The 15,997-nt window shown below is 39.2% G+C and overlaps 1 protein-coding gene and 1 non-coding gene across 4 annotated transcripts in view; both read right to left on the bottom strand.

The window, feature by feature from the left end:
* ADK (adenosine kinase) overlaps positions 1–15,995 on the bottom strand; it is a 507,004-nt gene extending 491,009 nt beyond the window's left edge. For 2 of the 3 annotated variants that reach the window (XM_036073061.2, XM_036073057.2), the window contains exon 1: positions 15,851–15,994. In XM_036073061.2, the coding sequence (XP_035928954.1) occupies positions 15,851–15,915 (65 nt within the window). In that variant the 5' untranslated portion in view covers positions 15,916–15,994. Of the gene's footprint in view, positions 1–15,850 lie in introns of all 3 variants that reach the window. The other variant, XM_036073060.2, reaches the window with a different exon arrangement.
* On the bottom strand, positions 13,828–13,900 carry TRNAK-CUU (transfer RNA lysine (anticodon CUU)). Its single transcript has one exon. It is a non-coding gene; the product is annotated as a tRNA-Lys (tRNA).
* Positions 15,996–15,997: the final 2 nt, after the last annotated feature.

The following is a 15,997-nucleotide window of genomic DNA, read 5'->3' on the forward strand; positions in this document are numbered from 1 at the left end:
CTCAAGACACTAGAGATTCAGCTACAATCACGAACATGAACGGCCCTTACATTCTAGTGAGGGGATATGGATGAATAATCCAACAGTAAGAACATCAAATGATCATAAGTGTTATGCACAGAATTAAAACCAGCAGATCAATGTAGAGAACAGGTCCTTCAGATAGTCAGGGAAGGCTTCCAGCAGGAGAGAACTGAATGACAAGGAAAAGCTAGGTGGAGGAAGGTCATTACTGATAGCACTAAAATGACGGCTAGAAGAGAAATGTGAAAAAAGGCAAGGAAGAGAAGAAATGTTGTGGTCAGAGCAAGAAGTAGATCATGTTAGCTTTTATGAGCCTACGAAGTTTTGATTTTGTTATAAGCATGACAGGAAGCCACTGTTTTAACGTTTTAAACAGACAAATAACATGATCTAATTTTGTTTTCAAAGATCACCCCAGGTTATTGTGTAGAGAATGGACTACAGGAGCATGAAAGGAGAGAGACCAAATTAGAAGCCTATTATAGTAATAGAGCAGACAAATAATAGTGGTGGACATAGAAGAAGATGGACATTTTAGAGACAGAATGACAGAACTTGTTGTTGGACTAGATATGAGAGATTAAGGAAAAGGAAGGAATCAAGAGCAACTCCTAGATTTTGGAATATATTGGGTAAATTTGGACTAAACTGGGTAAACAGTACTGTTTATTAAAATGGAGAAGGCACAAGAGAAGCTCAGAAGACTGGAACTCTGGGAGAGGTTAGAGTTGGAGATAAAGACTTGCCAAACAGATTTTTTTCTTCTAATTTTTCTTACTTCGTGGTGCCTACTGTTTTCTATTGATAGACTACAAATAAATGTCCAGAACTGAATATGCAGTTTTATTTGAACAACACCCCAAGAGAGGAACCATTCTTGGAGTCAACTGCTAGCAGCCATAGGTATGTATTTAAGTAAAATAGTAGGTAAAACTTACTGACTGCATAGTATATCCCAGACACCATGCTATGTATCTTTCAAGTACTATCCCACTTTATCTCTCAAATATGAAATGTTTTATTATTGCCATTTTACAGATGAAGAAATTGAAGCTCAAGAAATTGAAGCTCAGAGTTTTGTTTTTTTAAAGATTTTACTTATTTATTTGACAGAGAGAGAGACAGTGAGAGAGGGAACACAAGCAGGGGGAGTGGGAGAGGGAGAAGCAGGCTTCCCACTGAGTAGGGAGCCCAATGCTGGGCTCAATCCCAGGACCCTGGGATCATGACCTGAGCCGAAGGCAGACGCTTAATGACTGAGCCACCCAGGTGCCCCAAAGCTCAGAGTTAAATAACTTGCCCAGTCACACATTATAGAACAGAAATCCAAACTCTTAGTAGTTTGACTCTAGAACTGGGGCTAATTCCTACAGTACATACACAGTGTCACTAGAATAACCCCAAAAGTCTGCTATAAGTCTGAGACTTTTAAAATATCCAAATTTCAGAACACCACACTACGATGTCCCCCATAAGATGCAGTGATCCAATGAGAGCTTCCTGATGGAACACCATCTGAAATATTTTCAGAAATTACTTCCTTTGTTCCCATATATGCTTAAATAGATTAAATTTATTTAATAAATGAATGAAAATGCCAATGAATTGCCATTTTAATTTTTAATTTAACTAAGATTCTTAATTAAAACCAAGAATAATTACTTAGATCTCTTAATTTTTCAAAATTTCAACCACAATTCCATTTCTGTCAAAATCACAAGAGTGATTTTTGACAAAAAACATCTTTTAACCACTCTGCTAGAATTTAGGGGTACACAATGAATAGCAAGTGGCTAAGTTTACTATCAAGCTAAGTAAATTCCCCCTCCTAGACATTCAGCTATGTGAATGTAATTTAGGGCTTACTGAGGCCTTCCTTGCTTATCAAGATCTTTCAAGACTCAGAAGTTGAAATCACAAATGTTCACAAAAGGTTCCAAAACAAATTTACTTATATAGCCCTTAGGTACATCCTTTTTCCAACCCCTAGTCTCTACCATTTTCTTTATAAGAGTAAAAATAAATATGGTCTCAAATTGAATATGCAGTTTTATCTGAAAAATGTCCTAAGAAATAATCATTTCTACTTGGTTGTTTTATAAATATTGGAACGGTTTTCCATTTTCTTTTATTCAACATTTTTGTTTTCTTTACTGAAAAGTGGTGGAATGTGTGTGGGGAACAGAAGCAGATTTCTCACTCTTTCTGTTTCCAACAAAAACATAACAGCCTCAGATGGCCTGTATGTGAAGGGGGTTATTAAATCCAAATGTAATCTTTAGGCATTATAAGGAGGCAGCTCCTTTCTCGTGCCAAATAGACTTTTTAGGTAGTGTCAGATAGCAAACTTAAGACTTCACAGAAATTTTTGTATCTTAAATCATTTCTTCAAAAACCAGAAACACTCAGTATTTTATGGAAAAATAATATATACATTTAAGTTAAATTCTGAACTTTGAAACCAAAACTAGACATATTTTCCAATGGGGAAGGGGGAACTATAAAAAGTAATCATCTTTCAAGGGGCAATAACAGAAATAAAAGCTTGGAAATATGATTCAGTCATGTTTTCCAAAATTATTTTACCATAATTGTAGCAGATTAAAAAATGGCCTCAGTTTCCTGGAGACAAGAGTCTATGTCCCCTCCCCTTGAATTTGGGCTAGCCTATGACTCCTCTGACCAATGGGTATACGAAGTGATGCTGTAACAGATTCCAGGCTATCCTTAAGAGGACTGCCAGCTCCTGGCTTGGTCTCTTGGGAGCCCTGAATTGCCATATAAGAAGCCCAACTAAGAGGCTGAAGAAACCACATGGAGAGATTCACAAACTACATGGAAAGGAAGAGAAGTAGGGTTGAGCCAAGCTTTCCAGCTATCCTCAACAAAGCATCAGACAAGTAAGTAAGGACAATCTGAACACTCCAGACCAGACCTGTTGTCAGCTAAATACCTCCAAGTGATCCTAGTCAATACCACACGGAGCAGAAGAATCAACCAGCCAAACCACGTCTGAATTCCTGACCCACGAAATCATGAACTCTAATAAAATGGTTATTATTTTAAGCCACTAAATTCTGGTATAAAAAACCAAACTCACTGTGAAAAATACATTTTTAATTGCAACCTAGTATGCTATACTTATACCTAATCGAACAATGTTTCACAAAGCAATACTAATGCTTACCATATTCAATGCACTGATATTTTCTATTCTATTTTCCTTTTATAAAATACCAGTTGTGCTACAACCAAACTGAGCCATGATGTAGTTTGAAAAGCATTATAGTCTATACTACTCACTTCACAGGTGCATACACAAAGCTAGACAAAAACCTTAATAGTACCCAGTTCATAACATGAAGTTTCTCACAAACTCTCATTCACAGCTCAGAGCTCAGTAAAAAGCTGAAAAGATGAGGTATCTGAGGTTGGAGGTTAGAAATCAGAAATAGCTAAACAGAATTGAGGCTTTTTGTTTTTTATCACCTCCTTTTACCTCCCCATTCCTGTTCACAGATCTCTATTACCCTCCCCCCTTCCTTTTTCCTATGATTATCAAGCATTATGAAATTGAGGTTTTTAAATGTCATTTGAATTTAATGAATGTTGTGGTCCTATTCTTAAAAATAGGCTAACAGAACATTTCATTTCTTTTAAAAAGCTGCCTTTATTATTATTTATATGAGGTTCAAGGCTAATAATGACTGCAGGTCATTTTTGTTTTTATTTTTTTTATTTTTTAAAGATTTTATTTATTTGACAGAGAGAGAGTCAGAGAGAGAGGGAACGCAAGCAGGGGGAGTGGGAGAATGAGAAGCAGGCTTCCCGCAGAGCCGGGAGCCCAACTCTCGGACTCTTGACTCTCAGGGCTCAATCCCAGGACCCCGGGATCATGACCTGAGCCAAAGGCAGACACTTAACGACTGAGCCAGCCAGGAGCCCCTGCAGGTCATTTTTAATGAAAAGGAGTTCTCATCACTACCATCTCAGATCTGGTAGAACATTTTCATAGGATTTCAAATTACTGATAGTATTAAAAGATTAATAGCTTTTTAGAGGATTATTAGTACTTGTTTCATGTATAATATAGGAATACTTTTTGAAGCAAAGGGTGTGCTTAATTTTTTTAATCATACAAATCACCATTGATTCCTGTTGCTGTTGGTTATATGATATCTGAATATTATAGCTAATTATGAAAAATCTTTAATAAGACAGATTCAGGTTTGAATCCTATCTCTGCCACTCACGAATTGTGTAATATTGGGCATATTAAACTTTCTAATCAATAATAGTTATCTCATATTATTATAATTGATAATGCTAAAGACAAGATTGAAATTATTAATATCAGGGGAAAGTGCAAAATCTCCAAAGTAAATTAAAACTTACTAGAAATTGCTCTCTAAACTGAACATTTTAACTTAAACATAAGCAAAATTGGTTTGCTCAAGGCTTTTTAATTAGAAATCTGCTCAAAATTCACTGTGAATTGTGTAAGACTGATGAATCACAGACCTGTACCTCTGAAACAAATAATACATTATATGTTAAAAAAAAAGAGAGAGAGAGAGAAGACAGTTGGAAGGGAAAAATGAAGGGGGGGGTAGTCAGAGGGGGAGACGAACCATGAGAGACTGTGGACTCTGAGAAACAAACTGAGGGTTCTAGAGGGGAGGGGGTGGGGGGATGGGTTAGCCTGGTGATGGGTATTAAAGAGGGCATGTATTGAATGGAGCAATGGGTGTTATATGCAAACAATGAATCATGGAACACTACAGCAAAAACTAATGATGTAATGTATGGTGATTAACATAACATAATAAAATAAAATTTTTTTAAAAAGTGGCTGGAAAGAAATCTGCTAAAAATTCAAGTTTAAGGAGTTAATCCATTTGCAAAGCATACCATTAAGTATATCCCACAAGGGAATACAGTATTTATTCTTGGGGAGAGGGGGGTAGGCTACATACGTGTCAATAAGAGAACTTGAAAGACAAAAATCTAAACAAGGTTACCAAACACAGTGCCACAGAATTTATTATTTAAATAAATGCACACTATTTAAGTGTGCTTATCTAGAACACACACAATTCACTTTGACAAGTTCTCAATTTACAGCTTCATAAATGTAATGTAAACAGCAGGAAATATAAGTCCTAGGTCCTGAGTGTGAATTGAGAGCTCACTACTTAGGAAATCTTAACTTCTCTGTGTTTATTTCCTCAGCTGAAGACTGTTACCTTCATGTGAGGATCAGTAAGAAAAGGTAAGGGAAAGCATCTGATAAAATCTTTAAGTATGTTATTCTTATCTCAAAACAAACAAACAAAAAACTTCAAAGAAAACAGATACTTCATTTCTTGTTCCAGAGGGTATGACTTGGGATCAAATCTCAACTCAAATACTTCACAGCTTTAAGTAACTAGCTGTATTACCTGACTGATTATCAGTTAACCTCTCTGGGCTTCAATTCTCTCAACTGTACAATATAAATATTAGACTGATTTTAAGTACCTCATCAGGCACTAATAACCTAAAGATTCTAAAACATGTCCAAAGAGTTTCTAAAAATCACATGAAATTGTAAATTAAAATTTCAGAGGCACATCTTGGCTGAGATATGCTATTGTTTTCACACCCCAACTCCATAATTTACAGGAAACCTCAGCTCTGGGAGGTACCACCCTACCTGGGAATTTGCACTCAGTCATCACCTCCCACCCCTGTTCCTACCCCCCACTCCCATCAGCATTTTCCAGCAGTCTTTGGCAACACTTCTAAAAGGGAATAGCTTCTAAAAGGGAAAGGCTAGAGAGCCTGCTAATGAGTATAGACCTGTTTTATGAGTATAAAGATGCAACACCTTGGTCAACAGATCATTTAAAGAGCTCTGAATTGGACTTGGTATCTATGGGATATTAACAAATCTTCTCAGGAAAGTAGTTTATTCAAGCTTCACATAAGTCAAAGGTCTCTGGTGTGTACGCGTTTCCATTAGTGGAAAAATGTACTCCTCTTCCCTTATTTGTGCTGAATCTTGGGGAGGAATGGTACACAAGTAGGGGAAGGGGAGTACTAAAGAAGGGATTCCTGCCTAATATAGTAGGCTGGGCCAAGAAATCTTAGTATCTCTCCCAATTCTAAAGATCTGTGAGTGTAAATCTAGAAGTTTCTATATATTTCTATTGAGCATCCTTACAATATTCAAACATAGGAAAAGACCCAAAGAAGTCAAACCTACTATGTAGAGAAGAATCTATATTCCCCATAGACCCCTCCCCGAAAGACAAATCTTTTCCTTTCTTTTTTACTAAAATATTATTTTAGTAAAAATATTATTTTTAGTACTAAACATTGAACTTACTGAATTAAATAGTGTAACTATGTTTTATTGTAATATTTCAAATATAACTACCCAGTTCTATACATTTGGTTAAGTGCTATGTAAAACAAGACAAAGTAGAATTTTGTCAGTATACTTCCATGTGTGTCAACATGCTATCCCATGCTAAAATGGAATATAGTCAGTTCATCTTGAGTGTGTGAGAAAAGAGACATAACTGAGGGTGTAAGCCTGCAACACTTCTACGGCTTAACAGCTTTAATCTTCAACAAAACTAAGAAGTAACAATGATAACTAAGGTCTCATCTCTCTTTAGGAAAAACAATTTCTGAAAAACTCTATTTTAGGAGGAACCTAAGACTTCCCTCAGTCATGCCTATAAAACAAGAAAATGTTCAAATCTCTAATGTGGTTAACTTCAAAGACAACATATTTGAACTGTTTATTTTTAAAGGAAATAATTTTCTTGTATTTCAACTTGTTTACTCAAAAACGTACATGGTTTTTCAAACTTCAGCTCTAGGGCTCAGGGAGTAAAACAGTTTATATTGCTATATCAAGCTTAAAAGAATTTGAGAAAAACCTAAGACATCTGAATTTGATTCTTTTGCTATATTTTGTTTTCAACTGACCCCCTCCTAGATGAGTCAACAGAGAGAGTTTTCTTTAAAAGACCATTTTGTGGTATTATCCATTGATTACATAGTACATTATGCTACACAGTACACTACAAAATTAAGAATAGTATTGCTGGGGCGCCTGGGTGGCTCAGTTGTTAAGCATCTGCCTTCGGCTCAGGTCATATCCCAGGGTCCTGGGATCAAGCCCCACATTGGGCTCCCTGCTCCTCGGGAAGCCTGCTTCTCCCTCTCCCACTCCCCCTGCTTGTGTTCCCTCTCTCTGTGTCTCTCTCTGTCAAATAAATAAATAAAAATCTTAACAAAAAAATTTAAAAAAAAAGAATAGTATTGCTAACCCTCAATGTTTTTAGAGTTCTGATTACATTGCAAATAGTCTCACTAATTAAGGACTTGCAAACCCTTAGATTAATCATTCTGATAGGTGACTGAGATCTTTGTAAATTCAGTTTCAGAAAATTTATTCCTCCGCCAAATAAGCAATTCTACATTTAAAAAAGAAAGAAAAGAACACACTGACCACAGGGCCTTAATAAAATGTTACTGTTTATGTAGAAGTATATTTTTTACTTCTGAAGGAACTTTCCCAATGGACAAATGCAAGAAATTATTATTATAGTCAAAGTTCACTACAGTCACCAGAAAGAACAGAAATGCAATCTAGGAGTGCATCTCTTGCCTCTACTGTCCTGCGGTATTGGGTTTCTTTTGTACACAAGCTCACTACATATAAGAAGAAAAATGAAAGGTCCAAAAACCATGAAGTGTTCTCAGGTAAGGACTCTATCAACTCTTAGAAACAGGTAAGAATTTACCGCTAACACGTGAATCCATTTTACAACACTGAGTACTACAAACATAATCATAAAACATCTTTGTAAGAGTTACTTAAGAATTCACTTATTCGGGGCACCTGGGTAGCTCAGATGTTAAGCGTCTGCCTTCGGCTCAGGTCATGATCCAGGCTCTTGGGATCGAGAACTGCATCCCCGCATCAGGCTCCCTGCTCAGCGGGAAGCCTGCTTCTCCCTCTCCCACTCCCCCTGCTTCTGTTCCCTCTCTCTCTCTCTCTCTGTCAAAAAATAAATAAAATCTTTAAAAAAAAAAAAGAATTCATTTATTCAACAAAAGTTTAGAGCCTGTTATATTGCAATGAAGTAATGAATTATGAGGCACTAAGAGTTATTCAACTAGCTTCCTGACTTCAAGCAGCAGTGAGATAAAACATGCACATTACACACAGCAGTAATGCAAAGTATAAAGTACAAACAGCCAGAAGAGGCATTTCCAAACTGGATGATTAGGAGAGTTTTATAAAGAAGACAGACTTTGGCTAGACCCTGAGGAATGAGATTATCAGTAGGGGGATGGTTCCTTTGTTTTCACAAATATTTTCTATACATGCTATAAAAATGGGGTTTTCTATGCTATGGATTTTTCTCATGCTGAAGGAATGACACTACCTCCTTCACTCTACAAGGCCCTGGTGGAGTTATTAGAGTACCCCCCTGAACTCCATCTACACCCCATACATACAAACACCACTGGCTCACAAACCCACCCACATCCACACTGGCACACATGACACACAGGATGAGAAGAAAGAATATATCCAAGGCTGGCCAAAATCCCCACCTCTGATATAGTAACTGGCTCAATAGTGGGTATGTAACCTAGGCAGTTCCAATCAAAGTATTTTCAAAACCGATACATGGATGTGGAAAATCTCTTCCACTGGGCTCAGGAGATTTTGGCTTGGGGTTGAGAAATGCCATCTTTCTTGTTATATTAAGATGGCATATGTGAGAAACAAATCCAACATACCCGAGGACAATGGAGGCAAGAGATGCATTCCTAGAATGAGTCATATTTGGCTGGGGTTACCAGTTATATTAGTTAATTGAGTCCCTTAAAGACTTAGAAATGGTTCTACTAGGGATGCACTAAAGTCCAGCCTCAGCCTCTAGAAGGCAAATAGCCACGTAATCACTTCAATATCATTTCTAATCATTCCTAATTTTGTGAGTGATCAGTGAATAAGGATCACATCGGCTACCTTCCTATCTATAATCCTGCATTTGCAGGTAACAGCAAAATAGCAGGATTTATTAGCAACTAAATGTAGCTAAATAGCCAGAGGCTGTTGTTACAAGTAACCAAACTGACGTGCCTTGAAAAGGTAAGAATTTCTTACACAAAAATTGCTGTACATATTTTCTTACTCTATTCTAGAAAAGATATTGAAATCAGCATGCATGCTACATCTGGGTGAATTATTGAGTACTACCTTCCAATTTACTAATTTTCCCCTCAAATATGTTTGGTGTAGAGTTTGATCAACCTAGTTTTTTGTTTTAATTTCAGTAACTCCATTTATTCTTTTATATAGCTATTTATTTCGTATCTACTATTAATTTTTGAATCGTAACATGTTTTTTAATGGCTACTACTTTAAGGATCTCTGAAATACTTAAAAGTCATTTTGAAATTGCTGAGAATTCCATTAGATTTTGAGTGAATTAATCTCCTGATGGTTGTGCTTATTTTCTAAATAATGTTCTTCCTCATTATGTTTGCAGGCTCAAAGTTTCCCTTCCTGTTCTTCTGGTGGTTTGAGATAGGTCACCCCTCTTCCAGATCACATGACCTCCAAGCTTGGTGCTCTTGTAGTACGTGACAGTGTGAAAACTAGTTCCCAACTCTGAGCCGTCTGGCCGCTCAGCCGTTTCTGTGCTGCCTCTTAAGGTCCACAGCTTTTTAAAGCAACAGCCAGGAGCAAAGGCACTCAGCCTTCTTTTCATCCAGGCCCCCCCCCCCACCACCACCACCCCGGCTCCCAGTTTCATCCATTGTATGACTCCAGTTCCCCTGCACAGTTATTTCCACCAGCTCCTGAACCCAGAGTCTAATTGCATGTTTCCTCCCTGTGTTAGTCCTTGGAGATGTTTATCTTTTCTCCAATATACCTGTATCTTTCTGTTTTCTTTTTTTTTTTTTTTAAGATTTTATTTATTTTTTTGACAGAGAAAGAGACAGCGAGAGAGGGAACACAAGCAGGGGGAGCAGGGAGCCCGATGCGGGACTCGATCCCAGGACCCTGGGATCATGACCAGAGCCGAAGGCAGACGCTTAACCGACTGAGCGACCCAGGTGCCCCTGTTCTCTTTTTTAATTTGTAGTTGCTGCATTTGGAGCAGAGTAGGGGTCGACAGTAGGATAAACAGTACCATAGTAATAACAGCTAACATTTATTGAAGACTTGTGAGCTACCGATTTTATATTTTTCTCATGAAATAAACAATGTTTGGAAGTAGGCATTATTATTATACCCATTTCATAGGTGAGAAAACAAAGGCGGAGGCCAGTAAGCAACTGTTCCAAGACCACCAGCTAGGAAGGACCAAGAGTCAAGCCAGATGTCAGATTCCAGAGACCATGCTCTTTATCACTGCTCTACTGATTTCCATCCTGATTAAAATGCTCTGTATAATTCTGATTCTCTCTCTCTCATTCACTTAACTGTGAATATTTTGCACACAGGCAGAATTTTAACTGATGGAAGGAAAGTGGAGCCATATTCCAGGTAAAAAGTAGCATATCAGCCTCATGTGTGTGTGGGTTTTTTTTTTTAAGGTTTTATTTATTTGTCAGAGAGAGAGAGAGAGCACAAGCAGGGGGAGCAGCAGAGGGAAAGGCAGGCTCCCCGCTGAGCAAGGGGCCCGATGTGGGACTTGATCCCAGGACCCTGAGATTATGACCTGAGCCAAAGGCAGACGCTTAACCGAGTGAACCACCCAGGCGTCCCTCAGCTTGTTTTATTTAGTGTTATTCAGTCTAGGCCTATACCTAAAATCAGAAACACAGTTTTCAATGCCTATGTCTTTTCCTAGAGCCCTTTCCACCTTCCCTGAGCTCTAAGCATTTCACACTTGTCCCTAGACACCCAAGACCATCCATACAGGCTTTCCCATGGCTCTCCCTCACTCTGTCCTAGCATCTAATGCCCAGGAAAGCACCTTATTAGGACACCCATGCGAAGTACCTCAGGAGACTTTTGCTTTCCACTTTCCTTGATAGTCCAAAGCCTTAATCTTAAAGGATTACATTTGTGAATATAAGCGAACGGCATGTAGTAACATCCAAAAAAGAGCCACCAACTTCAATTTTAGACTGTGTTATTAAAGATACAAGGTCTAGAAAAGTGAAGGTTTTCAGTCCCACTCTATGCTGTGCTAATAATTCATTCAACAAACGTTAATTGAACAGCTCCTAAGGACCAGGCACTACACAACACACTAAGGACACATGATCATCCTTGCTCCTTTCCAGTCTGCATATAGTCTCCTCATTTAATCCTCACAACAGACCACTCCTGGAACAGTGTGCTCAGTTTGTAAAAATAATCTTCCAGACAATTTTCTGAAAGAGAAAAAAAATGTGTTTTAGAAGAAGGGGTTACTAAAACTGTTACTTGGTCACCTAAGATACTTACAGACTTTTCTTCCTATATTTACTATATAATTTTAAAACACAGGGTCCATAGTGAGGTAGGACACACAGGGAAAGAATAAAAGGATTCCAGGGAAGTGAAACGGTTAGGAAGCAATAATTTGAGAAAAGCTCAATATTTGCTGATTGGAGAACTGCAGTTTGTTTCCTTTTTAGTATTACTAAAAGTCATGACCTGGATCGATCTTTAATTGCTAATGGCAGAGAGTTATGATGTGGGCTCTTAGGATTCAACCCTTCCTAAAATCAACTTCAGAGCTTACAAGTATTTGCTTTGATAAACCAGTAAAGTTATGCCTGAAGATTACGAAGAACTTGACACTGGAGGTAGAGAGACTAGTTAGGAAGCCAACAAAGTCTAAGCAAGATGAAGTCTATGCTTGAGTTGTGGCAGCAGGAATGGAAGGAAAGGCGTTTATGAAACATTACTGAAGAAGAAAAGACCAACTCTGATAACTATATGTGGATGGAAAATGAAGCAAATACCTAGGTTCCAAACTTTGGAGAAAGAGAAGTTAGTGGTGCCATTAAGAGACACAGGGGCCATGGAAGAAGGTGCAGATTTAGGACAACAGATGGATTTAGTTTGATATATATGACTTTGAAGGGTCAGCAAGACACTCAGAAGGAGATATTCAGCAGACAGTTAAAATTAGGTTCTGAGAACTTAAGGATACAGCGATAGATCACACATGTGATCCAGTACCTGTCCAGTACAAAGCCTGGATGCCCTCTACTTTCTGAACCAGTCAGACCAAACCATCTGTAGTTCCCCGACAGAGGCAGCTCTTTCCCATCTACCTCCAAACAAACTTCCCTATAAAGCCAGACACTTTACTTCATACCTGGTTAACTCCTTGTCATCTTTCAGAATGCTCAGGTATCATCTTCCCAAACCTTACTCATTTCCCACCAGGAGGATGGTACCTGCGTCTTAACTCTCTACATATTAGCACCAAATTTTTAGCACCATGCCTAAAATAGCAGCCATTTAAAGACGGTCTGAAAAAAAGGCTCGGCATGTGTTCAATAAGCTTTCGAAGGAACAGGATCCTCTTAGAGGTGACCGCTAAAGAAATGAGCTAGGATGAGACTTCCAAAGGAAAGAAAAGAAAATGAGTTGTCCTAAATATAGGTATTCATCATGGAACATATTCATCTAGGGGTCAGTTCCCGAAAATGCTTCTCAACTTCTTTCAGCCCCAGATACCTCACCTGTGACACAAGGATTGTTACCTACCTCACAGGTTGCTGGAGACATTGAAGGAGATAGCATACACAAGGCACCTAGTATAATAACGTCTGGCACTCAATTAATGTGCCTTCTTGTCCCCAACCCAATGGGAAAATATGTTAGAGCCTGCTTATTTCTTCACAACTTTAGTAACTGCTACAGCCTGAAAAGCAATCCAACATAGAAAAATAATGGATCTCTGAAAAAGGGAGGCTAGACCCGTCAGATGCTCTCCTTTGTTTTTTTTTCTATCTCAACACTATTGTTAATTCTGGCTAGATAATTCTTTGTTGTTGGAGGGAGCTTCATGTGCGTTGTAGAAGGTTAAGCAGCATCCTTGAACTCTACTTACTAGGTGCCACTAGCACTCCCTACCAAGAATGTCCCCTGGGAGGTAAAATTTCACCAGGTTGAGAACTACTACCCTAGAGCTAACTGAAATTCTCAAAGTCCTAAGTACTTTCTCTGACATCTACAAACATGTCTCATACATTTATTTTTTCCCCACCAATTGATTCTATACATTAAATTTTGCTTAGGCTTTATAAGCTGTTCCCCTTTAAAATCAACCAAAACTGGTAGCTAGCCCTTTATTTATTTATTTTTTTAAGATTTTTATTTATTTATTTGAGAGAGAGAGAGTGAGAGAGAGAGCATGAGGGGAGAGAGGGTCAGAAGGAGAAGCAGACTCCCTGCTAAGCAGGGAGCCCGATGTGGGATTCGATCCCAGGACCCTGGGATCATGACCTGAGCCGAAGGCAGTCGCCTAACCAACTGAGCCACCCAGGCGCCCTGGTAGCTAGCCCTTTAAATGTCAAGCCAGTCATCATAGGTAACGCATGCAGTCCAACCACTCAGGGCGTTATCACACTGCAACCCTTAAAGCCAAATATAATAAAAGCAGGAATAGCTAATCCCAAAAGGTCTTCACACAAAATTAAGAGATTTGTTCAAGTACTCAAGTGTCTAATCTTTTAACTTCATGTCTACAGATGGCACTAAGTAGATATACAACATGAGCTTTAGTTGCCTAAGGACTTTTCCAATTTTTGTTTGTTTTTAAGTAAGCTTTTTGCCCAACATGGAGTTTGAACCCATGACCCTGAGATCAAGAGTCACATGCTCTACCGACTGAGCCAGCCAGGCACCCCAGGACTTTCACAAGTTTTAAACAAACACTAATGACGCATACAATACGTTCTGTATATTTAAGAATTAAGTATGATATGCCTATATATTGCAACGACAGAAAAAGTTATGTACATTAACAACAAAAAAAATAAGCAAACGTAGAGAAACAAAAACAAGGGGTTTTGGATAATTGTTTGAGGTTAGTTAAGTATAGCATGGTAATTAAGAGCACAGACCTGGAATCAGACTACCTGGATTAAAATCCCAACCCTACCACTTACTAGATGGGTGACCTTGATCAATTTACTGAACATCTCTATGCCTGTTTCCTCCTTGGTAACATGAAGATAATTATAGTATCTACCTTCTAGGGTTGTTGTGGGATTGAATGAGTTAAAATAGGTAAATTGCTGAAACAGTGCCTGATACATACTTAAGTATTAAACATTATTATTTATCATTGTTTTTAAGGATACATAAGCAGAAAGAAGTGTTTCGTGGGTGGTTATATAAAAGTAGAAACAGCAGAGTCAAACAACTGACTTGCACCCAGACACTCTGGATTCACATTTCCTTAACGAATTGTTTCATTTGGAAGCTTCAATTTCCTCATCTGTAAAACAGGAAAGTGCTCTGAAAATGAATTAGCATAAGGAAAAATCTAAGAGCCATATGTTTAGTGGGATAGTGGGGAAAAGTTGCATCTGTCTTCTAATTTGGTAGAGGAAACTTGTGAAGGACATACCTTTAAAGAAATAACTCTAGTTATGGGCAAAGTAGGGAAAGCACATGCCTTGAACCCAGGTAGGTCTGATTCAAAAAGCCTTTGCTTTATTTACTCTATGGTCTGAAAGCTTAAAGTAAAAATAAAACATCCTGAGTTGTTATAAGAAAAAAGAAGTTTATTATTTTTAATAAGGTAAGCACACTAATTGAGAGTAGTAGGAATACACTGAAGGCACTGGCAGGGATTTGATCACCATCCATTCAAAACAGCATGAAAACACTACCAGGCCCCTAACTGACCTTTCCTTTTCATTTACGAATGCTTCATTCTTTCGGGGGTGAAGAAGGATGATGCTGGAAAAAATGAGACTTGTCTTGTATCATCAAGGAAAGTCCCAATAGTTTTAAATCAATTTATGTCTATTTTTAGACAGAAAAATCAATGCCTTCCAACAAACATTTCAAAATCATCCAGGACTGTGCATGTTGTACTTTATACTTATTAAGAGGGAATATTTTAACAAACAACTTTTTTAAAAAGTTGCAACATCAATCACACGTGAGGCAGGTCGGTGTTAGGGGCGGAACTGTTTCAACTGCTGCCAAAAAGTGCAAAGAAAAAAAGAAAAATCAACACTTCCTATCTGTTCTGCGAAATTCCGCCCCCGCAAAGCCTCGAAGGCGGGGTATCTGGGTCCCTGCACAGGATCTTCAAAGGTGTCAACTTTCAGAGTATGTACAAAAAGGAAGGTCAAAGCGACCTTCCGCGACACTTACGAAAAATCCCCAAGAATTTTGTCTTTGCCCCAGGGTAGAGCAGTCGCTGGACCTCCTCCTCGTTACCCCCCTGCCCCCACCCCAGGGAATAGGAGGTGGCCGCATTAGACTCTGCTCTGGTCAGCTCTGGTCCTCCAGGGTCACATTACCCCAACCAGGGGAAGGCTCCCACGTGGCGCCCTCAGCCCGCCCACAGCCGAGTAGGTGCTCCCCAAGCCGGCGTTCTGATTGGCCAAGAGCAGCCGGAACCGCTCCGGAGTAGGCAGCTACTCTGCCATACTGGGCTGGCCGCCGGGCGAAAGGTCACCGCCGTGGGGGCAGCTCCCCGAGCAGCCGGTCCTTGTGCGTTGGCCCCATGCTGGCAGCGAGAACACCATTCGCTGCCGGAGCCGCGCAACCCCACGTGGGCCCTGGTTAGCGACAGGCGCCGTCACCCTCCACCCTACGTCGAGTAGCGCTCACCTCAGCGCTTGGGGCGCCTCCACCTTCAGCCTTTTGGGCTTCGGCTCCCCTTCGGCCGCAGCCATCTTCGTGCTCCCACCCCACTTAGGCTCCGCAGTGCGCCCCACCCCTTCTGCACCTTGACCCCACCTCCTCCCTTCATCACCG

This window comes from Halichoerus grypus, chromosome 7, assembly GCF_964656455.1.
Source record: "Halichoerus grypus chromosome 7, mHalGry1.hap1.1, whole genome shotgun sequence".
Classification (NCBI taxonomy): domain Eukaryota; kingdom Metazoa; phylum Chordata; class Mammalia; order Carnivora; family Phocidae; genus Halichoerus; species Halichoerus grypus.